Source organism: Hevea brasiliensis, chromosome 9, assembly GCF_030052815.1.
Source record: "Hevea brasiliensis isolate MT/VB/25A 57/8 chromosome 9, ASM3005281v1, whole genome shotgun sequence".
Taxonomy (NCBI): domain Eukaryota; kingdom Viridiplantae; phylum Streptophyta; class Magnoliopsida; order Malpighiales; family Euphorbiaceae; genus Hevea; species Hevea brasiliensis.
The window spans coordinates 24,540,977-24,565,061 of NC_079501.1; the positions used below are offsets into that span (position 1 = coordinate 24,540,977).

The 24,085-nt window shown below is 33.9% G+C and overlaps 2 protein-coding genes and 1 pseudogene across 2 annotated transcripts; 1 reads left to right on the plus strand and 2 right to left on the minus strand.

Annotated features, from left to right (window-relative positions):
• Positions 1-948: 948 nt before the first annotated feature.
• LOC131182848 (uncharacterized) lies at positions 949-7,695 on the minus strand. The gene is made up of 3 exons (XM_058152190.1): positions 7,636-7,695; positions 2,336-2,600; positions 949-1,854 (listed from the first exon to the last, which is right to left on the minus strand). The coding sequence occupies exons 1-3, from the start codon at positions 7,693-7,695 to the stop codon at positions 1,718-1,720; spliced, it is 462 nt and encodes a 153-aa protein (XP_058008173.1). The 3' UTR covers positions 949-1,717.
• LOC110647820 (GTP-binding protein YPTM2) lies at positions 7,586-10,042 on the plus strand. Its single transcript, XM_021801810.2, has 8 exons — positions 7,586-7,755; positions 8,109-8,181; positions 8,457-8,504; positions 8,597-8,644; positions 8,955-9,026; positions 9,118-9,273; positions 9,401-9,504; positions 9,709-10,042. The coding sequence occupies exons 1-8, from the start codon at positions 7,742-7,744 to the stop codon at positions 9,803-9,805; spliced, it is 612 nt and encodes a 203-aa protein (XP_021657502.2). The 5' UTR covers positions 7,586-7,741; the 3' UTR covers positions 9,806-10,042.
• Positions 10,043-11,084: 1,042 nt separating this feature from the next.
• Positions 11,085-13,519, minus strand: LOC110637817 (pentatricopeptide repeat-containing protein At4g16835, mitochondrial-like; annotated as a pseudogene).
• Between the last annotated feature and the right edge of the window lie 10,566 nt (positions 13,520-24,085).

Here is a 24,085-nt window from a genome sequence, read left to right on the forward strand (position 1 = left end):
AAAATAGGTACTAAAATACTCTTCCTCCATTCATCAGGCATTTTCTTTGAGTTTATAATCTTATTAAATAATTTAGTTAACCATGCCACTCCCATATCTCCCAAATACTTCCACACTTCAATTGGTATTTCATCGGGTCCACAAGCTTTACCCACTTTCATTCTCTTAAGTGCTTCCTTTACTTCTAAAGATCTAATCCTTCTAATATAATTCACATTCTTTTCTATTATTCTATAATCTATATTCACGCTATTACCATTTTGACTATTGTTAAAGAGATCATTAAAATAATTTCTCCATCTTTCTTTAATGTCCTCATCTCTCACCAACACTTTTCCTTATTTATCCTTAATGCACCTAACTTGATTGAGATCTTGATATTTTCTTTCTCTCCTCATTGTTAATCTATAAATATCTTTCTCCCCTTCTTTAGTTTCAAGTTTCTCATATATCTTTTCAAAAGCCTGTGCTCTTGCTTGACTAACTGCCTTTTTTGCCTATTTCTTTGCTATCTTGTACTGTTCATATGTCTCATTATTATCACATTTAGGTAATTTCTTATACCATTCCCTTTTTCTCTTCACTGCCTTTTGTACTTCCTCATTCCACCACCATCTCTCTTTTGAGGGTGGTCCATGTCCTTTAGACTCTCCAAGTACTTTTCTAGCTACTTCTCTAATCTTTGATGCCATCTGTATCCACATATCATTGGCCTTCATATCCAGGTTCCATACTTCGGACTCGAGAAACTCATTTTATAACTTCACTTGCTTTACTCCTTTGAACTCCCACCACTTTGTTCGAGCTACACTATTTCTTCTGACCTTACTTGAATTGTTCCTAAACTTGACATCCAAGACCACAAGCCGATGTTGACTTGTTAAAGCCTCTCCTGGAACTAATGCCAAAATAGGTTTTCCATCAATTATCAAACCCTTGACTCTGCCAAAAATAGATGAGCTATGTGATTAGAAAATAATCCAACACAGCAAATGTTACATTATATAAGTATCAGTTAATAAACTTAGTTGTAATTTGTCAAAATTAATTACTTAGTCCCTATTTTTAAAAACTCAATTAAAACATTCTTTTTTTTTTAAATCAAAATCTTTAGTCCTTTTGTCAAAGAAAGCGTTAGTTAACTTATTTTGGCCTTTAATATTTATACTGTTTAGTCCTTATAATTTTAAGGATCCATACTATTTCGTCCCTTTGACCAAGACTAAAACAAGTTGACTAATGTTTTCTTTGACAGCAATCTAATAAAGGGACTAAAAAGTTTGATTTTACAAAATACGAGGAAGTTTTAATTGCGTTTTAAAAATATAAGTTGTTAATTTTGACAAACTATAGGGACCTGATAGTAATTTACATGTGTATCTAACTGATATCTTCTCTTGGAATGGCAAGTGAGTTGGGAAAGGGTACATTCTCTTTTCTAAATCTAATATTATCTGGTAAATTAAATATATTTCTTCAAAAAAAACATGGATTTTAATTATAAAACAATTATATAATTGATCAATTCATAACAATAACAATAACATTTGCCACATATAAAGTGAAAACCCAAGAAATTGGGTTGTCAACAAAAAAATCGGTTTCTGCAATATGAAGTGAAGTAAGAACCACATATCATAGAGATCTAATTCTTCAAAGCCTTTTTGACATCATTAGAATGTAGAACAGATGAACCAGCCATTGGGAAATTAATTGATTAAGAATCAAAACCCACATGTAAATATCTAGGTAAGTCAGCAATCACAACTTCTGTCCTATCCATCAATATGATGGGTGAGATGAAATAACGATTGAAGAGTTGGATCCGAAGGACCAAATAATTTTGTGCTCTTCCTGAAAAAAGATATTGTAAACCATGTATTGTTCAAGTAGTCTACAAATCCAATCTATCTAGCAGAAGGTACAATAAATAGATAATGGTAAAAAGTCTAACCAAGTTTAAATGTTTGCCATCAACAAATAAAGCACCTAACAATAGAGCTATTAAGCATTTGGAAAACAAGAAGTTTAAGCAATCTAGCTCCCCACCAATCACAGATGGTATCACTTGAGTACAAAGAAAGAAAAATTAATATATGATATTAAAAACTAATCAAATCCCATATCAAAACGAAAGATTTCTGCATCCATCCCAAATTAAACTAACATATCAAAACAACGCCAGACAAAATTTCTCAAACCTTACCCTCAAGACATGGCAATTTAGCAAGATACTAACGCTATAAATACATTGCTATATCAACTGAATAAAATTTTTAGAGCAAACAATTGATAAAAATTGAAGTAATTAAGAAGCAGAGAGCATTTTTAGTACCTGGGTTGGAGAAGAACCAAAGGATAATGGCACAGAGAACGAGAACAAGAGGGATGAGATGGATTGCGTTCTCTGCAGATCTGAGACGAGACCTCTCCTTCTTGGCGACGTGGGAAAGAGGATCGTAAGCGGGAAGTTGCTGCTGGTCTTTGTCAGTGCAATTTGCATTGGTGTTCTTGAAGGACTCTTCAGGCACCCAAGAACTGCTCGATGATCTCTGCGTCTTCTCCTTCTTCAATGTGGAGACAGAGATCCCAGCGTTTTGCTACTGAGTGGAGATTCCCACATCCACAACGATCCCGTTTGTTCATTCTTCGGCTAATTAATATCAGAAACCACTAATATAATTTGATTTATGACGCCATTTTTTATCATAGTTTATTTTTATAAACTCCTATTCATATTTTATTGCTTATTTATTTATTTTTACTAATAAATTTATAATCTACAAATATTAATATTATTTTCATTTTAAGGAAATAATAATTATTTTAAAAATTATATTAATTGATCTTTAAAGATTTACTATGAGGCAACTTACATGTAATATTGATTTAAAATTTACATGTAATATTTTAAAAAGTGGGTTTCGCTCTCCCTTTTTCTATGGATTGGATTTTTTTTTTTTTTCCTTTTGTTTCCTGTTTCTCTTTTGTAGACCCAAGGCTAATTGTGACCATTATTTTAAAGAGCTTGATAGATGAAACTCTACCGGGTTATTTGATTTTGTCTAATTTTCTTCTTCTGCTTGAAGGGTTGCTATGGATGTCTATTGAATCAACGTGAGCTTCCCTGGGTTTGCATGTCATGGGATCAGTTTTTGGTGGTGGTTTGCACACAGGTGCAATCTTAAGGTCGGCCGGGAGATGCGAATGGGAAGCAATCTTAAACCTAACATCTCCCCTTAGTGAAAGACTGCCTGTATGTGGGGCTGCATCTGTGTGTTATGGATTCATGCAGTTTACCACTTCAGATAGGCTTATTAATGGGCCGTGGATCTTGGAGTTGCGTGCATCGTAATCACAATCAATAAATTTCTAAAAGATATATTTTTTTTCTATAAAATAAAACTACAATAATTTATATTTAAAAATTTATAAATATAAAAAAATAGGAATTTTTTTTTTCTTTTAAATACTGGGATGGTGGATATCGATGGTATTTGTCCTAGCTAGCATTTACCTTCCAAGTATAAATTCTCTCTTTTGGTGAAAGCATAGTTGATAAAATTAGAGATATTGGAACATAATATTCACTTTTTTGTCTGGCATAAATGCATTCAAGGATCAATCAAATTGTAGTAATATGAAAATGAACCATTCTCCTTCTTTTTTTTTTTTTTTAAATCTCAATTCATAGCTTAATTAAATCATGATTGTGCCCATAAATGAAAAGGGGGTTGATTATCTTCTCATTTTTATAAAAAATATATATCCTCATTGTATTTAAGCTTATTTATTAACTACACGAACCAAATTTGGATTTCCTCATAGACTATTACCTTGGACCTTAATAGAAGGTTTTATAATAATAATAATAATAATAATAATAATAATAATAATAATAATAATAATAATAATAATAATAATTTTGTAAAGTAGTGAAACATTTTTAAAGATTTAAAAATTATAAACTTGTGTTTGAGAGAATTCCTAATTTTTGAAATAAGATTTCTAAAACTTTCTAAAAAAATTTGTTTAACCCATTAAATTAATCTATTAAAAATATTTTATCTTCAAAATTATTTTAAATATTTTTAAAACCTTCACCCACACTTAAATAGCAAAAAAATAAAAATAAAAAAAATTCAATTAAATTTTATTATTTTAATAAATTTCAATTTATTTTATCTCATTTCAACTAAATTATTTAATAAGATTCTAAACTCAAAGAAAATGGCTGATGAATGGAGGAAGAGTATTTTAGTACCTATTTTTAAAAATAAGGGAGATATACAGAGTTGCTCAAACTATAGGGGAATTAAACTCATGAGCCATACTATGAAGTTGTGGGAGAGAGTTGTGAAGCATCGACTACGTCATGATACTTCTATCTCTCTCAATCAATTTGGTTTCATGCCCGGTCGTTCAACTATGAAAGCGATATTTCTCATTCTAAGCTTGATAGAAAAATATAGAGTTGTGAAGAAAGATCTACACATGTTTTTTATTGATTTGGAGAAGGCTTATAATAGTGTTCCAAGAGATGTCTTATGGAATGTGTTAGCACAAAAGAGGGTATCTATTAGGTACATACAAGTGTTGAAAGATATGTATGAAGGAGCAACTACTATTATGCGCACAGTGGTAGGGGACACAAGAGATTTTCCGATCTTAATTTGATTACACCAAGGATCAGCCTTAAGCCTTTACCTTTTTACATTAGTTTTAGATGAATTGACGAAACATATACAAGAGAGTATTCCTTGGTGCATGATATTTGCGGATGATATTGTTCTGATAGATGAGACACGAGAAGGAGTCAATAGAAAGCTAGAACTTTGGAGAAGTACTCTAAAATCAAAGGGTTTTAAGTTAAGTAGAAAGAAGACAGAATACATGCATTGTAAGTTCAGTGAAGGCCAAACTGGTGATAGGGAAGAAGTTAGTTTGAATGAAGTGGTACTGTCCCAAAGTAATCACTTTAAATATCTAGGCTCAGTCCTTCAAGTAGATGGGGGATGTGAGGAGGATGTTAGTCATAGGATTAAAGCTAGATGGTTGAAGTGGAGACGTGCCACGGGAGTTTTATGTGATCGTAAGTTCCCCAATAAGTTGAAAGGAAAATTTTATCATACAACCATAAGACCGGCTATGTTATATGATAGTGAGTGTTGGGCACTGAAAGAGTCGTATACTTCTAAGATAAGAGTTACAGAGATGAGAATGTTAAGGTGGATGAGTGGCCATACTAGACTAGATAAAGTCTGTAATGAGAGTATTAGAGAAAAGGTAAGAGTGGTGCCAATTGAAGATAAGTTGAGAGAAGGGAGATTGAAGTGGTTTGGTCATGTGAAACGTAAACATACAGAGGCTCCAGTTAGACAAGTAGAGCACATTAGGTTATAGGATATAAAGAAAAAAAAGGGTAGACCTAAATTAACTTGGAGGAGAGTAGTACAACATGACCTAGAAGCATTACACATTTCTGAGGATTTAACCCAAAATCATTTAGAGTGGAGAAAGCGAATCCATATAGCCGACCCCAAACTTTTTAGATGAAGACTTAGTTGAGTTGAGTTATTTTATCTCATTTCAAATAAAGTATTAAAAATATAATACAAAGGATTACATTTGGAAAATATGGAAAGGACAATATTGAAAATGTCTTTTCCAGTAGCATCACAACTATCTTTTTTTGCTGCTTTTGTTATTGGTGGAACTATGTGGTATGATTCAACAACTACCCTAATTTAATTATTTGGTCGATGTTGTTTTTCGACTAGAAACCAAGAACTAACAAATGAGACCCCAATTTAATTATTTGGTCGATGTTATTTGTCCACTAGAAACCGAGAACTAACAAATGAGACTTTGGACTATCCGAGCACATACTTTGTGAAAATAGTTCATGCATGTTAGCAAAATTAAATGCTACAAAAACCAAATACAATAATAAATTTAAGCTTGCTTTTTTCTAAAATTTTTTAAATAATTTAAAAATTCAAAACTCAATTCGACAAAAAATTTGTGGGTGGTTTAAAAAAAATTATATTGATATATAAAAACCATTAAAAATAAAATTTTATAATAAATTTTAAATAAATAAAATTATTGTTCATTAAAAATAATTTATAGAATCTTGAATTAATTAAAATTCAACTTTTTTTAGGGAAAAAAAAAAAAGAATAGTCATTATTTTTGTTTTGTATTCTACATTATAAGCAAGCATGTGGTTTTGCAAACAATGGTTGATTTAGTTGGTCAATCAACGCTTCCATTATATTGATAAGCAGAGAATTGAGCTATTAATACTTTTAGTTTATATATTTTTTAATTTTAATATATAAAAATAATATAAAATTTTAAATTTTTTTATTAATTATTTTAAAATTTATTTTTATTATTTTTATTTCTTAAACTTTTTAATAAAATTTCATAAAAATAATTAAATATATATATAAATATAAAATTAATATATATTAATATATTATAAATTACCTTATAATAACAATTACTTATTATAATATTAATAAAATAACTACTAAATAATTTATAATTTATATATAATAAGAGAATATTGTGTGTTAAATTTTATCATGTATTAGTCATGTGACAGTACTGTAAAAGAAAATGTCAAGTAGCAAGTTCTGAGGAATATTTTACTATTGTTTATATATACATATAATCATTATTTTTGATAGACAATCTATAAATTTCACTATAATTTATCATTGTGATTAATGATATGTCACGATCCTAAATTGGAAAGACTTTTCTCCACCTAAACTTTTTCCTTTTAATATAAAAAAAGCGATTTCAATTTTAATTTCAAGTATGCTTATAAATTCAAATCAAATGAAGCTTTTAGTGTGATTTCAATTTGATTTTTCGATATTTGATTATGACTTGATTCTAATACTTTGATTTTGATTTAATTGAATGTAATTTTAGTTTTAATTTCTCAACAATTTTAGACTATTATTGTAATGAAAAATGATACATGAATTATCATTTGAACTTAAAAATTAGTTATTAATATATATATATATATATATATATATATATATATATATATAAAATTAAGATGAAGCATATTATATGATAATGCACTTATAAATAAAAATTAAAAAATAATTTAATATATTTATAATTAAATTATTTAAAATATAAAAATAAAAAAATAATATTAAATTATAATTAGTGCATTAATATAATATAATATAATAATTATAAGGTATATTATAATTTTTAATTATATATAAATATACATAATTATATTAAAAATAATAACATATCTGAAATTATATATATATATAGATAATTTTTAATTCAATTTCAAAGATTTTAATTCAAATCTTAATGAGATTCACAAATAAATTAAAATTAAAAAAAAATCTAATCAATCTCCACTTTCATATCACAAGTGGCAGCTCCTATTTAAAAGTGAGGGGATTTCATTTGAGCAAGGAAACTAATTTATAATTTTGTAATTTAATTATAAAATGCTAAACACGTGGCAAGCAATTCACACTGCTGACACGTCAAACCACTTCACATAAATTCCGACAAAATCGGATCCTTTTAAATACAGGTACCCTCAGCCCTTCTATCACCTCCAAATTAGTCCTTCTGTCTCACCCATTTTCGCTCAAATTCTCCGGAGATTCGAGCATCGGCTTTTCCCTCGCTTTCCGGCATCTCATCATAATTCTTGAAATTCAATCAATCCATTCACGACAGAATCATGAATCCTGAATAGTAAGTTATAATCTTATCCTTCTTGATTCTCTTACCTTTAGAGTTCTGTTTCTCCATCTTGATCAAATTATATCTAATATATATGTAATTAACTTGGATCTGGAATGAATTAATTTGCTAATTAATTATATTTCTGCAATTTTCTTAATATGTGCTCTAGTTGTTATTGTTTGGCCCTTTGTTTTAATTACCTGATGATTGAATTCATTTGTTGCGTTGGTATTGGCTTGATTGCTTAGATCTAGGTCACTTGACTTTAGATCAGTTGACCCCCTCCTCCGCGTTTGTGATTTATGAGTTTCTTTGGTGTTTAAGTAATTCCCTTATAAATATTTTTTATGTCGAATTTGCAGTGATTATTTGTTCAAGCTTTTGCTAATTGGAGATTCAGGTGTCGGCAAATCTTGTCTACTTCTGAGGTTTGCTGTAAGTTTCTATCACTTGTGATCAAATCTACATTTATTTTTTTTATAACTTTCTTACCATGACATTTGCATGAAAAATTGGAGTGGAGTTATAGTATTAGTTAATTAGTTGGTTTAGGTGATACTTGTATTTTTGAAGTTTAACTTATATGCGCGTAAGAAAACCATGAAATCGATTTTACGGTAAACAATTGAGGTTGCTGATCATTGAACAAGGTTTGTCTTAAAAGATGATTTAACATGCCTACTGATTGTATTCATTATGGTTGTAATTAGGATGATTCCTATCTGGAGAGCTACATCAGTACCATTGGAGTTGACTTTGTAAGTAATTCTTACTAACATTTGGCTTGGTTGATTTGTACGATGTTACCTGTATAATTGATTTTTTTTTTTTATTGTATTCCGTTGTGTAGAAAATCCGCACTGTGGAGCAAGATGGGAAAACTATTAAACTCCAAATTGTGAGTTATCAAATCATGTCGTTCACTTCTGCTATGTTTTTCTGAGTTTTACATTCAGTCTCAGCATCTGGGTTGGTTTAATCTTTGATGATGGCAATAATATTGAAATTCCAGGGGCCATATGGTGTATAACATGTCATGTTTTCTTTTGGGGAATGGAGGAGTAATTATGAGAATCTATTTATTGCTATTGTGAATTCTATAGTTATTTGAAATGTCTTTGCTCTATTTTCCCTAGAATAATATGGTGCATTACTAGGGTAATGCGCCAGAAGTTTCCTAAACATTGTCTCTTATGTTAAACATGCAGTGGGACACAGCAGGGCAAGAACGTTTTAGGACAATTACAAGTAGCTACTATCGAGGAGCCCATGGCATTATTGTAAGTTCTGCAATTTCTCTTTTAATCACATAATTTCATTGGTTTCACTTCTCTTGTGGAGTTTCTCTTATTTTTGTGGCCTTTTGGCTAGGTTGTTTATGATGTCACAGATCAAGAAAGCTTCAATAATGTTAAACAATGGTTGAGTGAAATTGACCGCTATGCAAGTGAAAACGTGAACAAGCTTCTTGTTGGTAACAAGAATGACCTTACAGCGAACAAAGTTGTCTCATATGAGACTGCAAAGGTAACATTAGGCTTGTAGATTCTTTCATTTGCCTCATTTTTTTCTTTGGCTGGAAATGAATTTAAATCGGTCTACTTTCAAGTAATGTGGAAGTTTTATCACCAAACTTTCCCTTTTCATTCTTTAGGCATTTGCTGATGAAATTGGGATCCCTTTCATGGAGACAAGTGCTAAAAACGCCACAAATGTTGAGCAGGCTTTCATGGCTATGGCTTCTGAAATCAAGAATAGGTGCTCTAATTTTCCTTTTTAATTTATATTTGGTTGGAAGAGTGAAATTGAGTCACGTGTTTACTAGTTCAGAGAAGTGATCATATACCACATGTTCTTCCCATAATGGTTTTGTTAGCTAGGTTTTATGTTGCTGATGTAGTTTTTAATTCACCTTTTAATTTACTGATCATTTAATCTTCTTGTTTTGATTTTTCTATACAGGATGGCGAGCCAACCGGCAATGAACAATGCAAGGCCCCCAACTGTGCAGATTCGAGGACAGCCTGTCAATCAGAAGTCTGGATGCTGCTCATCTTGAAAGGGAAATTGTTTTAGTGAGCTTGTGATGTTAACCGTGTTCTTTGTGGCTTGTAAAACTTGTTATCTTTTAATGCTTAGATAAGAAGAAAATTATTTTATATGGTTACGTTCTGATCAGTTGTTCAGAACTGTTAAAAAAATTCCATTCTTTTAAATGTAATTTTGTTTTAAGAAACATGTGTACAGATTAGGAATATTGGTGAATACCAGTATCTACCTTATTCTGTTCGTCTTCTGCTTCTTCCACATGTTATGATGCATTTTCGTTTATTCTTCTGCCTATGTGCGTATCTTGTCAATACACCAGACGTTATAAAGTCCGTTTGCCTGATTATAAAAGAAACTCTGGAAATTTATTAGCACATACAGAAATCTTCAGTGGACCCCTGGCACTGCCACAACCACCATCTTTTGGTAAGAAAGAATACACGAAAAATAAAATGCCGTAGACAGTATCATGGATTGACAAAACCTGCAAAATGTTTGATTATTGGTGGGAATTGAGAAATTTTGCTGGTGGTCTTACCCAGAAAAATCCGACAGGATATTCTTCGAAGCCGGGAAGAAAATTCGCTGGCGGCAAACCCTGACCAGAGGTTGCGGAATAATTGACCAGGAGTTTTGTGGAAAAAACGTTGCTTTGATTTTTCATAGATGTGTTGAATTGATATTTGAGTGAGCCCTGCATTGACCTGTAGATGGTATAGTTAATATGAGATTATGTTTTGAACCAGGGATCACATGTTAATGATTCTCAGTTGTCATGGAAATTTCTTATCATTAGTTAAAATAGAACTGTGTCATCTCTCTCCATTATTTTCTTTTTTGCTACCTGCATATTAGGATTTTTAGGCATCAATCAAGGTTAATGGCTTAACTTGGAACTATAATTTTTTAGGAAAACTAGTTTAACCTGTAATTGATAAAAGAACCGGTTTAAAAGGATTCATGAAGTTAATATAATATAGGTGTGTTATTATTCGTAGATTGTGATCGACGCTTAATTCACTTTTCTCCTTGTACTCTCTAGTTTCTGAACAATCAGGTCTGATGCATGAAAAATGATTCACCAACCCTACCTCCCCTCCCTCCTCCTGAGCTGGAAGTATCTATCTTCCTAATGTGGTGCCCAATAGATGTTTTTAAACATGACAGATTTATTCACCAAAGCTGGTTCTAATGCATAATCTATTGCCCACCAATTATCACCATAAGAGCTTTGCTCAAAAAAATAAATAAATAAATAAATAAAATTTAAAAAAAAAAGAAAAAAAAAATTACTGCGAGCATAACCTGTCCTTGAAATGATAAAACCTTATCTCTGACAATATTTTCTCATCTTTCTTCTGCTGTGATGTACTTTACAGCACGATGGCAGTTTGATAAGGCCACTAGTATTTGCCAGATTCTCGCTGTGCCAGAGCAAAAGTTGCTCTTTCTGCTCCTCCCAGATCATGGAATGCATATTCAAGATCAGGCACATATCCTGCTAATTTCATTTTCTTCTCCAAGTCGTTCAATTTCTGATGTATGGAAGCTAATTCTGGGCGAACCCTATCACCAGACTGAACTTGTGAACTATATTATTAACTTCAAGCCAAATGCATCCAGGGTCTTCGCTACCCTGCTGCTTTTTATTGAACGCCTAAACCTGGCAACATGGTCCCATCGGTTATGAGATGCATAAACTTTGCAAGTTGAACATAACCATTAGCACTTGTTGGATCAAGCCCAAGCAAGTTCTTGGCAGCAAACTCAGCCAAGTAATTGTTCTTGCGTATCCTACAAGCATGTACCCACAAGAGTTCCAAATATAGCAACACGAGGGTTGGAAAGACATTTTCTTTATTAAATCTACAGCTTCATCCAGCTTCCCAGATCAACCAAGGTCAACCATACACGTTTAGTATTCCGGCTTGGTTTAAACTCCATAATCACTCACCATAGAATGAAAATATTTAACCCCAAGATCTACAAAACCTGCACGGTTGCAAGCCAATAATAATGCAACAAAGGTAATCCAATATGGCTTAATTCCTTCATTTTTCCTCTCATCAAACGAACTTAGAGCTTTATCACTTGCTCCATGTGGAGCATAACCACAAACCATCGCATTCCAAGTGACTATATCCCTCCTTGGAATCTCAAGAAACAATTTCAAAGCATTCTCACTTAGAATAATTGCTAACTAACCATGAACCATGTACCTGCTGTCGTATCACTAGACAATGGAGACTTACATACTAGCTGATGAACTTGTCTTCCTAATCTGTAAAGCAGACAATTTACTACATCCTAACAAAAGACTACTCAAGGTTGATAGATTTGGCCTGATGCCAAACACCACAATTGTTATAAAAAGCTTCACACCTTCCACAGCCCTAGAATTCTCAACATAACCTGCAATCATAGCATTCCATAAAACAACATTCTCCGTTGACATTTCTTGAAACAATCTCTCTGCTAACTCAATCCTCCCAAGCCTCATGTTTCCAGTTATCCAAGCCACCACACCCTTGACTGGTGCGATTTGAAATAATTTTACAGCTGAATGCAGATCGTCATATGCTACGTACCCTGAAATCATTGCATTCCATTTAACAACATTTTTATTCGGGATTATCAAGAACAAGTCGCGCGCTTTGTCCATTTGCCCATTATGAGCAAAACCTGAAATCATTGTATTCCAGGAAGCTGACTTTTTTGGGTATCCCAGCAAAGAAAGCTCGAGCCATTTCAGAAACTCAGAATTATCTATGCAACAAGCTAATGCTGTTATAAAATATTGTGTCTGGCTCAGGAATTTTATCAAACAGTTCTCGGACTTCATTCGATGTCCCCCGCTTTTTAGAATAGCCAGCCAAAATTGAATTCCAAGCAACTGTTGTTTTAATCGTCATGTTATCGAACAGAAAGAGCAGAATCCAAATCACAGGACCTGATATAACTAGAGATAATCTGGTTGACAAAATGACATCAACGCATTTACGGGGATGCAGTGGTGTAGATTTGTTGAAAATGGTTGGTGTTGGGGACGTGTTAGTGGAAGAAACCAAATGGATTTTAGGTGGTGGTCAGTTGGACTCATTGCCTAGTTTGGCATCTGACAACCAATGAGATCCGGGATGGCTGGATGGACGCCACGTGTCTCGGAAAGGATAGATACGTTGTACGGTTGGTATAGGACAAGATGCCAAGTATACGGGTAGTGACTCGAGTTGTGCGAGGATTGAATACCAGCAAGTGATCTGCAAAAAAGGCAAAGTTTGAGGATTAAATGGGTCTTTTCAACTTGGCACTGGGATAATTAAGTTAGTGCCGGAAGGAAGATGGACAAATGGATTTTTTTTCATTTGATTGCAACTCTATTGCATTAAAGCCCAAATGGCAAGATACATCACACAAGTCTTGTGGCCTAAAATAACAAATACATCATATAAGGGCTTAAAAGCATTAAGCTCAAGCCAAAGCAAAATCTCTCATAGTGCCCAGAAACAACACGCTAATCCTAACCATGAAAGCATAAGAAACCCTAATATAACCATGAAAACATAAGAAACCCTAATACGAGTGCCTCAACTATGTCGCACGCCTCCTGGAAGAAGTTGCCAGAACTAGAGAGGGTAGTTCCTTTTGTCTAATCCTTACCATCTTGAGCAGGACATCCAAGGACACAAAGAAATTCACTAACACTAATTAGATCCAAAGCCATCGGTGGACAAACTGGGCATAAACTAACTATCAATAGGGGAGAGAGGATGATAGAAGCCATAACATTCTTGTAACACCCTCCCCGTAGCAACTCCGTACATTCCACTGTTCCGGTGATCGGTATCGGTCTGGACAGCTAGAACGTCCGGAAAAATATTTAAACTAAAATCAGGAACCATAATTAACTCAAATATTAATAAGAAAAATTTAGTAAAAATTTTAGAAATAAAATACAACCAAGTCAAACGAGCAGGTGCCCAAGCGATGGGTAACCGGAGGGAAGTTGCGGTTCTCGCAACGAGAAGCCCTAGACCCGGGGGAAAAATTGTAAAATAATTTTTGGGACTCCAGAGAAGGGTTACTGAGGTTCCCATAGCATTAGAATGCCAAGAAAATACCTAGAAAAATTTTTCAATCGGTACAGACAATTTTGACCCGTTGAGCCAAACGGAGGGCATTTTGGTCATTTCGCCTTCAGAGGTGATTTTTGGCCGACTTGTCCAGTTGATTAAATAATTATTATGACCTAAAATATGAATAAACATTACTAAAAATTAAATTGAAAATGAATAGTGAAGAAAAGAAAAGAAAATGAGAAAAAAGGCTCATTTATGACATCATTATGATGTCATTTGAAGTTCCCACCCAATCACATTGTGACACCTATCTATAAACATAATTAAAAGCCTAAAATGGGCAGAAAAATTGAAGAAACAATCTGCCTTCTTCTTCTTCCCAAAATCAGACGTAAGCCACTTCCCACACCCTTCCACCATTGAAGCTTCACCCAAGCTTCCAAACCTCTACCAAAACCACCTCAAAACCTCACCTTACCTTCACAAAAATTTGTCTCTATCACTAGAGCTAGACTTGGGCAGCCATTAGAAGAGGAGAAAGTGGAAAGAAAGTGAAGCTTTCTCAAGCTTGGATTGGCATACAACAAGGTTAGTGCATATATGAAGTTAAAACTCATTAATTCCATGATTTATGCTTGTAATGAATTAGAAATTGTGAAATAATGAAACAAATTCATGTGTATCTCTACCAAAGAATTTGGCAGCCCTAATAGAGGAATGGTTTTGAATGTTTTTAATGGACTTAGCATGAGTTGGAGATGGTGTTTAAGTTATATATCTACATAGATGTTGAACTAGGGTGCTAATTGAGGTTTATGAGTAAATTGATTTGGATATTAGGGTTTGGAAGGGTGAAAATGTGACTTGGTTTATTAAACTATTAAAGAACAATTTAATGGTCAATAAGTGACCATTTGAGGTATGTTGAACACAATTTGGACTGAAAAATGGTATGGCAAAGTCAAGGTATAAACTGCCCTATGACAGCAGCATAGGGACTGAAAATTCAGTCCCTTTGCACTGCCATAACTTGGGCTGTGTTAGTCCAATTGATGTTTGGCCAATTGGACATGAAACTAGGCTTATAATGGCACATTTTTTCTGAAGAAACCATGCCCAAAAGACCAAAGTAAGAGGACCAAAACTTGGCCCCAATCCGGAACCCTGAAACTGCCTCTGCAGAATTGACCAAATGAACAGTAACTGTTCATTTGGCCATAACTCACTGTAGATTTGGTCAATTGGCCTGAAATTTTTACAGCAACAAGTTAAGACATAGACAAACAACTTTCATGAAGGAACCTACCCCAAATTATGGCCAGAACCCATCCAACCAAGTGACTCTAGTTACTGTTCATGCACTGTAGATATGGTAAATCTGCAGATTTGGCAATCCGGCCAGCTTGGGTTTTTGGGCCATATCTGAAGCTACAAAACTCCAAATGGAGTGATTCAAAAAAGGAAATTCAACTAGACAAAATAAGGAACAACTTTCATGTTTTACATTTCTTCAAATTCCAACAGTAACAGTGTCCAATGGAACAGTGAATTTGACTCATCAAAACTGAAAATTTTGCTTGTGTGGATTTACACTTTGAAATGGTATTAACACTTAATGCCAACAAGTTTTAAACACCAAATGTGGTATGTTGGGAGTGCCAAAGTCAATGTACACATTTTTATTCTAAAAGTCAACATTTTTGTTGACCAATGATGAATAGTGACACCAAAAAAGTTGAAATTCACAAATTGAAGAATTTAAAAGTTTCAAATGCCCTAGTATACCTAACAAGATTGGTTTGGATAGTTTGGCATGCCAATAGGGTTCGATTAGCGATCGCACATGGCAATATGCCATTCGAGATTTCATGGCTTTTAGCCATTCTGACTTTGTATTGAGACTTGGCCTTGTGCACGATATTATTCTGACATTGTTAGTCGCATTACACCGATATACATATGTGACCGATGGTGTGACGGCCCGAGTTACTAGGTACCCAGTGCCAGTTTACCCGTTATCCAGTCCAGTCATCTAGTGTAGGTTACTTGGGGCAACCAAATGAATAAAAGTGAACAACGTTAATGAAACAATGAATATATCAATACCAAACAAAGAAAGCATACACATTCTATACACATTTATTTTCTTGCTATTTTCTTTTATTATATTATTGCACCACTAAGCATTATTGCTTAGCGCGTTGCTTTTGCCAGCGTAGTACTGGAGATCCGATCGCGAGCCCAGTAGACCACGGTGGGTGAGTCCATCCGGCGATTCTGCTCGATGTCCGTGTCACCTCGTCACTGCGGTGCATTGGTAGGACACTCGATGTCATATTGTCATTTTCTCATTAACTTAATATTTTCTCATATGTATTTGGGATTTATTTAATGTATTTTGAGGTTCATGTAAATAATAAAGATTTATGGTCATGTATGGTATTAATTTGAGTATTTAATGGTTGTTTATATATGAGAACCCTGAGAAAGGGATGTTTTGAGAAATGAAAAGGTTGTTGAGACCTGAAATTGACAAATTATTGAGATATTGATATTGAGTTTTATTGATGATATTGGAGTTGAGAATGAATGAAATTGTATATTGGAAGTGTTTTTAACAGTTCAAGAAGCTGCTTTCTCCATTTTTAGCGGTACTCATGGATTTTCCTTAAAATCTTCGGAACGTCAAATGAATAATACTTTTGATAAATAGTTAAAATAAATCATATTTCATAAATTAACTTCAAAAGCATGACACAAATTAAGTAAGGTATATTAGAGTGTGCCAGTACACCGTGTGGCATTACTTACTCGGGTATACTGTACACGAGTAAGGGGTGTCATAATTCTAGCCATGGGAAAACTAGCAAGGAACTTCTGAAATGCCAGCTCTAAATCCTCATGATCGTCTTCCTTTAAATCCCTCCCTCGTTGATTACCTACACTTCCCATTAAAACAGAGCTTAATCGACATCTAGAAGAAACAGAGCCATGGAGACCAAAGTTTCTTCCAAACTAACAGAGCCATACGCAGGACAAAAGCAAATTCCCTCACCATTAACCACTTCCTGCAAAACTAAAACCAAACACCAAAAGCCTTGTACAGCCTCACCTAGAGATGAGGAGGGAAGCCCATACCCTGGGAAGGAGAAGGAAACCTTCCCCTACCCCAACGGGCAGGGACCAGCTCCGAACAACCTAGAAAAGAAAATTAGAAAACCCTAAAACAAGCTAAACTTTGAGAGAAAATTCTCCCTCTAAACACACTAGAGACATAGACAAAAAGAATAAATGCAAGAAGGTTGAATGAGTAAATGAAGTGAAAAATGCCTTCTTACCTAGTATTGACATTTTATATATGTCTTCCTTATCCAATGGGTGTGGTACATGGACTGCATTTGTCTGGTCATAGAGAGATAGCCTTAATTATGCCCTATGCTTGGAGTGATGGTCATCTTAAGATGTTCCCATAGGCTGTGATGTTAGAGTATTGAGCTTTGTATAAAGACAACACATTTAATGTGGGCAGTCCATTACTAAAAGCTACAATCGACTTGGAAAAATTAACCTTATAAAATGTTTCAGAACTACAATTAAATATTTTTCCTCATAAAACCTCTCACAAAGGTGTTGCTCATCTGTTATACACGTAGCTAGCGATATGAGCATTCATCTTGTTGGACAAGCTATACAGTTAAGCTTCTTATACGAACTATACAATGAGCAATTATATAGTAAAATAGTAATTTCATGTAAAATATTTTACATGAAATAAATATGGATATATAAGTGGACCTACAAACTTATAACAACTAAGTAACTATGAAATAGTTTTTTATTTTTTAAAAATTTAATAATTAAATTTGTATATGTGTTTAATTATTTACTAACTTGACATTCCATGTAAATGTCTTTATGGAATCATAGTTTTATAATTCGAGCATTGTCGTATTAACTCTCTTAAACACGTGTCATGATTTAAGGGGTCTGAGGTCCCTTTATTGTATAATGAATTTTGTGGAGATGGATAGGGGTGGATTTAGGATATAATTTTAGGGGGGAAGAGAGGAGGACTTGTCATTTTATAATGGGAAAAGCAAAGAGAAAAAGGACTAAAATATCAACATGAGTAATGGATCATAATAAATGAATAAACATGAATAATGAGTCATGATATATAAATAACTATTAATTTGATATGCTCAATCAAATATAAACTTGACATAATAATCAAGGGTTACTTAGTAGTAGGGGCAAAACTTTATTTTTGAGTGAGGGCAATAGAATATATTTCCTTTGATATTTTATTGGGGCAGTGGGGCAAGTGCCACCATCGCCCCGAATGTATATCCTCCCATGATGGAGAGAGTAGACCCATGGTGATTGGTAGGTGGCAAAGTTGTGAAAGAAGGAAGGTAGGGCAAGCATCGTTTTTTGTAGAAAACATACATTACTGGTGATAGTAGGCGTACTGTCCCGAGAATTCCAAGCTCTGAATAATACTATTTTTGGTTTATGAATAGTATTATTTAAAACCAGCTCGAGGACTAAAAATGATATGGAAATTAATTAAGATAAGCAGAATAAAAACCGAAGTAACCATCGGGTTATGGACTTAATTGATATTATTGAAAAAGATAAACTATAACTCGATGTATGACATTTTAATCAATTCACTTGAGAGTTGACTTTTGACCGAAACGTCAATTAAATTAAATGAGATTGATGTATCAGAATGTGATTTAATTAACTGAAAGGAGTATAAAATAATTAGAATATTATAATTAGAATTAGCATTTAATAATTAGAATATTATAAAATTTAATAATTAGAATTAAAATTATAATTATAATCATTTAGATATTTATGAAAGAAATAAGACAAACATATTAATTAAGTGGACAACTCATCAAAACACCTCATCACCACCATCATTTATCTTCATCATTTTCTTCTTCTTCTCATCCCTTGTCGTCCCACTCTCTCTCTATTCCTCAATTAGAGCTTCATCTTCCATGCTCTAAAACACATAAATTCCTTCATAATTTTTATAGGAAATTAAGAAAAAACATTGTATCAAGCCTTAATTTGAAGAAAGCAAACAAGAATTCTAAGAAATTTGAAAGATTACTGAAGAAGAATTGTTGACCAATTGAGGTAAGTTATGATTTAAGCTTAGTTAATTGTGAATTAATGGAATTCAAGTTTGATTGTAGAGATGTCTAGGAATATTAATTGAAATTATGGATGCTATTGAAGGAAGAGATTTCGGTTTGGGGGAGAACAAGAAGGAGAGTCAAGATTTTGGTGAATTGAAGGTTGATAAGGACTTGTAATCAAGGTTAATGCTAAGAAATTTCATGAATTTTCAAAGTTATTGCTAATTAAGTTAGGGTTTTATACAATTAGGATTTTCATTGTATGAAGCTTATTTAATGCTATTATGTTTGTATTATGATTATTTGATGTGTATTTATTGAGAAACATTAATGATATGATGAAGAAATTAAATGAATTGATATTGTGCAATTAAGTGTGAATCTGGACAGCTTGAGTCCAGTGGGGTTAAATGCTTATAACTTGAACTACGTAATTCTAATTGATGTGAAACCAAAGGCAAATTAAAGAAAAGACAATATACTAAAATTTTTATGAAGAACTCTTGACCTAAAACTGACTAGAAGATACCTGAATTAGGGTTGGAATCAGGCAATGCAAAACTGAAATCCTGAAAAATGACTAAATGAACAGTACGTACTAAATTGAGCATAACTCACTCTACAAAACTCCAAATTGAGTAATTCTTAAACCTGTGTAATCCTGAGACACATGAAAACAATTCATATGAGACCATGATGCTAAATTATGATTGTAACCTATCCAAATTTGCTTGACAAAGTGAGTCCAGAAATCTGTCTGGATTCTGGAAGTGATCTGAAAACTAGAAATTGGTCACTCGAACAGTTTTGGCAAAATGGCCATAAATCAAGCTACACAAATGCAAATTGAATGATTCCAAAGCCAAAATAAATATAAGACATAGATCTACAATTCTCATGAAGAAGGTGCGGCCTAATACCTGTTGTACCTTGGCCAAATCTATTAAGGAAGTTGAGGTACAAATTTTGGAATTATGAAATGTAAGCATAATTGCTTATAACGTGAAATTGTGATTGGAACCTATGTTCCCGTGATGAATGAAATGATGAACTAATGAGAACATTGAATTGCTAATGATAATAAATTAGCCCACATGTGCCTAGACAGTAGTGTAAGGGTTAGATAGATTGGCATGCCAATAAGAAACAAGATTAGCAGTACTGCCTATGGCTTCTATGCCCGGATACCATTGGTAAGCACCGAGTGTCTGATATGGTTATCTTTTATTCATGATTTCTTTGAATAACCACTGGCAGGTACCAAGTGTCCAATATGATTAATTCCATGGCTTTTATGCCCAATTATATTGCATACCCGGTAGGCACCGATGTGTCCGAAAATATGACAGCTCGAGGCACTGAGTGTCCAGCGCTAATAAAACTTGTGTATCCAGTCCAAACAGTCCTGTTAAATGTTACTTTGGGCACTAAAGTAAATTAAGAAAGTTGAATATTGAAATAAAGAAAAGGAAAAATCCTATGAAAATCAATATTTTCAAAGATCGTAAAAATATAGAAATATGAGGAAACGAGAGAAAAATATTGTGAAAGGTAACCAAAATCATTATATAGTTGAACAAATGAAATGACTACAAAATTTTGATATTATAAATTATATATTCTTTTAAATGATTTATGAATATTTAAATGTACATTTTCCTTATTTCATGCAAGCATGAAAATTTATTTTTGTTGTATATTGTACTTTTATTATGTTGGTTTCTCCTTGCGCAGGTCCAGTCGATAGGACCCAGTAGACTTGGGACAGAAATTTTGGACTGATTTGCAGTAGTAGTCATTGTCACCTTCGCATATTTCTGGTAGAGATCATTAGCCCACAGTATTGTATGATCATGTGTATTGTAATTAAATATAATGTTTGTAATTAAATTTTGAAATGTATGATAAATGTGCACATTTTGTAAATGAATATAATGAAAGAAAATTTATGTATAGAAATAGATGTGAATAGATAAGGAATTATGAGTTGTGATGTTGAAATTATTCTAAATTTGAGACTTTCCAATATAGATAATTTGAACAGGAGTATTCTTTAACAGGTAGAACATTAAAAAAAATACAGGAAAACTCTTGCAACTTCCATTTAAAATTTCCCCCATTAAGTTATAATGGAATTAAATTGATCTTCAATTAAATAAGATAAGATTAGGTGCTTTGACACAGAATGTAGCATTCCTTTGCTCGGTTACACTGTAGATCGGGTAAGGGGATATTTCATTTAGTAGTATCAGAGCAAGGTTTAGGCATTCCTAGACCTAGATAGATAGAAGGACATAGAGTGCATGTCATGCATTGCATTCACTAAGAGTCGAGATGATACTAATGCAGATCTGTTCTCTTATCTATTATAGGTTAATATGGAGTTTCAGCCCACCGAGCCTGAATTCCCTCAGCCGGTGGATGAAGAAGTAGAGAGCCAGACTCCTGCCAGTTCTAGTGGAGGCGAGAGAGAGGCATCAGCCTAGGCAGCAGCAGGCAGGGCTTAGCAGATCTTTTTTGAGCAGATGACTAAGATGCTTCGGCAGGTCACTGGAGCTATTCCACGAACTCGATCCCCACAGAGGTCCCACTTGGAAAATTTAAGGAAGTGTGGGGCTATCGACTTTAAGGGTAGGAAAGATAATGATCCGACTGCCGTCGAGCACTGGCTGGAAAGGATAGTACTGGTTCTCCAGCAGCTACACTGCACTCCAGAGTAGAGTTTAGAGGGTGCAGTCTCCCTTCTTTAGGAGAATGCCTACCAGTGGTGGAAACACAGTGTCCAGGGTAGTGCAGCCCGCAATAGTGACATGGGAGTACTTTTTGGCTGAGTTTAGGAAAAATTACATTAGCCACATATATCTGGAGGCCAGGAGGAGGGAGTTCATTAGGTTGAGACAGAGACAGCTGAAGGTATCAGAGTATGAGTGGGAGTTTGTGCAGTTGAGCCGTTATACCTGTGAGGTTGTACCCACTGAGACAGACAAATGCCGTAGGTTTGAGGAGGGGTTGAATAATAATGTGAAACTCCATATTACAACACTTTGGATTGCAGATTTTTCTTAGATGGTGGAGGCAGCTCTAAATGTAGAGAGGGTCAAAGACAGTAAGCAGAACCACAGAGACAGATAGTATAAGAGAGGCCCAGGGTAGTCTAGCTCCTCAGCCACAACTAGTAAGAGGCCCAGGGGATCCTAGAGCCAGAGCCAGAGCTAGTCACAAAGCTGAGGTCACAGACTATACTTAAGAGAGGCCAGTCAGCAGCATCAATTGCTAGTTCTCCGGGGACAATATCCAGGGGAGCAACCCTAGCCGCATGTAGTCATTGCGGCAAGAGACATAGAGGAGAGTGCTAGTATTTGACTGGGTTGCTTCAGATGTGGGGCCATAGACCATTTTCAGAGAGATTGCCCAGGAGGGAATGCTCCTACTGCTTTAACACAGACTGAGAGATCCGCCCTTGCAACCCAAAGGGGTAGGAGACCCGGTAGGACGAAGGCAGCAGGTAGTTCACAGAGAGCTACTTTCGAGACAGTGGAGAGACCAGAGGCCAAGTGTAACGCCCTCACTTTAGGTAGTCCATACATTCTACTGTTTCGATGACTAACGTCTATTCGGATAGCTAGGATGTCTGGAACTACACTCGAACTAGAGTGAGAAGTCATGAGATGGTTAAATAAAGACCAAGAAAAAATTTAGGAAAAATAAAAGAAAAGAAGTGAGGATAGGTTAAGGGAGCCGAAAGTCACAATGATGGGTGACCTTAATGGGAAGCGACTGTGAAGATAGTTGCCAATCCCAAACTCGTGGGGAAACCCTGTAAGATAAATATTGGGATTAAATTGAAGGTTTTATGAGGATTAAATAACAATAAAAATATCAAAGAAAATTTAAGTAAATTAAATCAATCGATATAGACAAATATAACCCGATAAGCACAACGGAGGGCATTTTGATCATTTCACCCTTAGAGATGAATTTTGACCTAAATGTCAATTAAAATGAGAGAGATTTAAAAAACATAAAATGAATTAAAATTATGAATTTGTGTAATAGAAAAGAAGAAAGGAAAAGAAAGAAATAAAAATGTTATTTATGATGAAAGCATGACATAAGATGACATAATTAAAAATTTGTAACCAATTAAAATTGAATAACCATATATAAAGAGATAAGATGGAAATTAAAAGAGATAAAAATTTCATTAAAGAAGTCTTCTTCTTTCTTGAGTTTCCATTTGGCCGAACTACTTAAGCCATCCTCCACCATTGTTTTCAAGCTTTCAAGCTTAATTTCTCTAGCCAATCTCACCCTAAATTTCATAAGTCCCAATATTAAACCTTCATCTTTCACCTTGGAGAAGCTAGTAGTGGCAAAAAGAAAGGAAAATATAGAAGATTTACAAGGTCAAGGAATTGGTCCATTAAGGTTAGTGCAAGATTAACCCTCTCTCTCTTCTTTAATTATGTTAAGCAAGTTTAAAGGAGTGGAAATTGTGTGAAAATGAAAGAAAATATTGACTAATTGCAAGACCTAAATTTCGGTCAGCCAAGGGAAGTGAGGGATGTTGGGTTTAATTGAATTAAAATCTAAATTTTAGCTTAGATATCATGAAAGATATGATGTATATGTTGAATTATATGTGGTATGCATGAATTGAGTGTGGAAGTTAAGGTTTTGACCTAACTTTGAGAAATCTTGTGTATGACTTGAAATTAATGATGTTGAGATGATTTGTTGACTATTAAAAGTGCCATGAATGTCAATTGAAGTTTGCGAGTTATGAGAAATTGAATTTGGGAGTGCTGAATTTTCATGCAGGTTTGGGACTTATGAGTCCAGTGTAATTTTTGAGCCATAAGTAGAGTTGTGTTACTCTGATTGGTGTGAGGCTAATTGAAGATGAAACTAGGGTCATAATGCTCCATTTTTCATGGAGAGATGCCCAAAAACTGTCCCTAACTTGACCTAAAAAATGAAAGAAAATATTGACTAATTGCAAGACCTAAATTTCGGTCAACCAAGGGAAGTGAGGAATGTTGGGTTTAATTG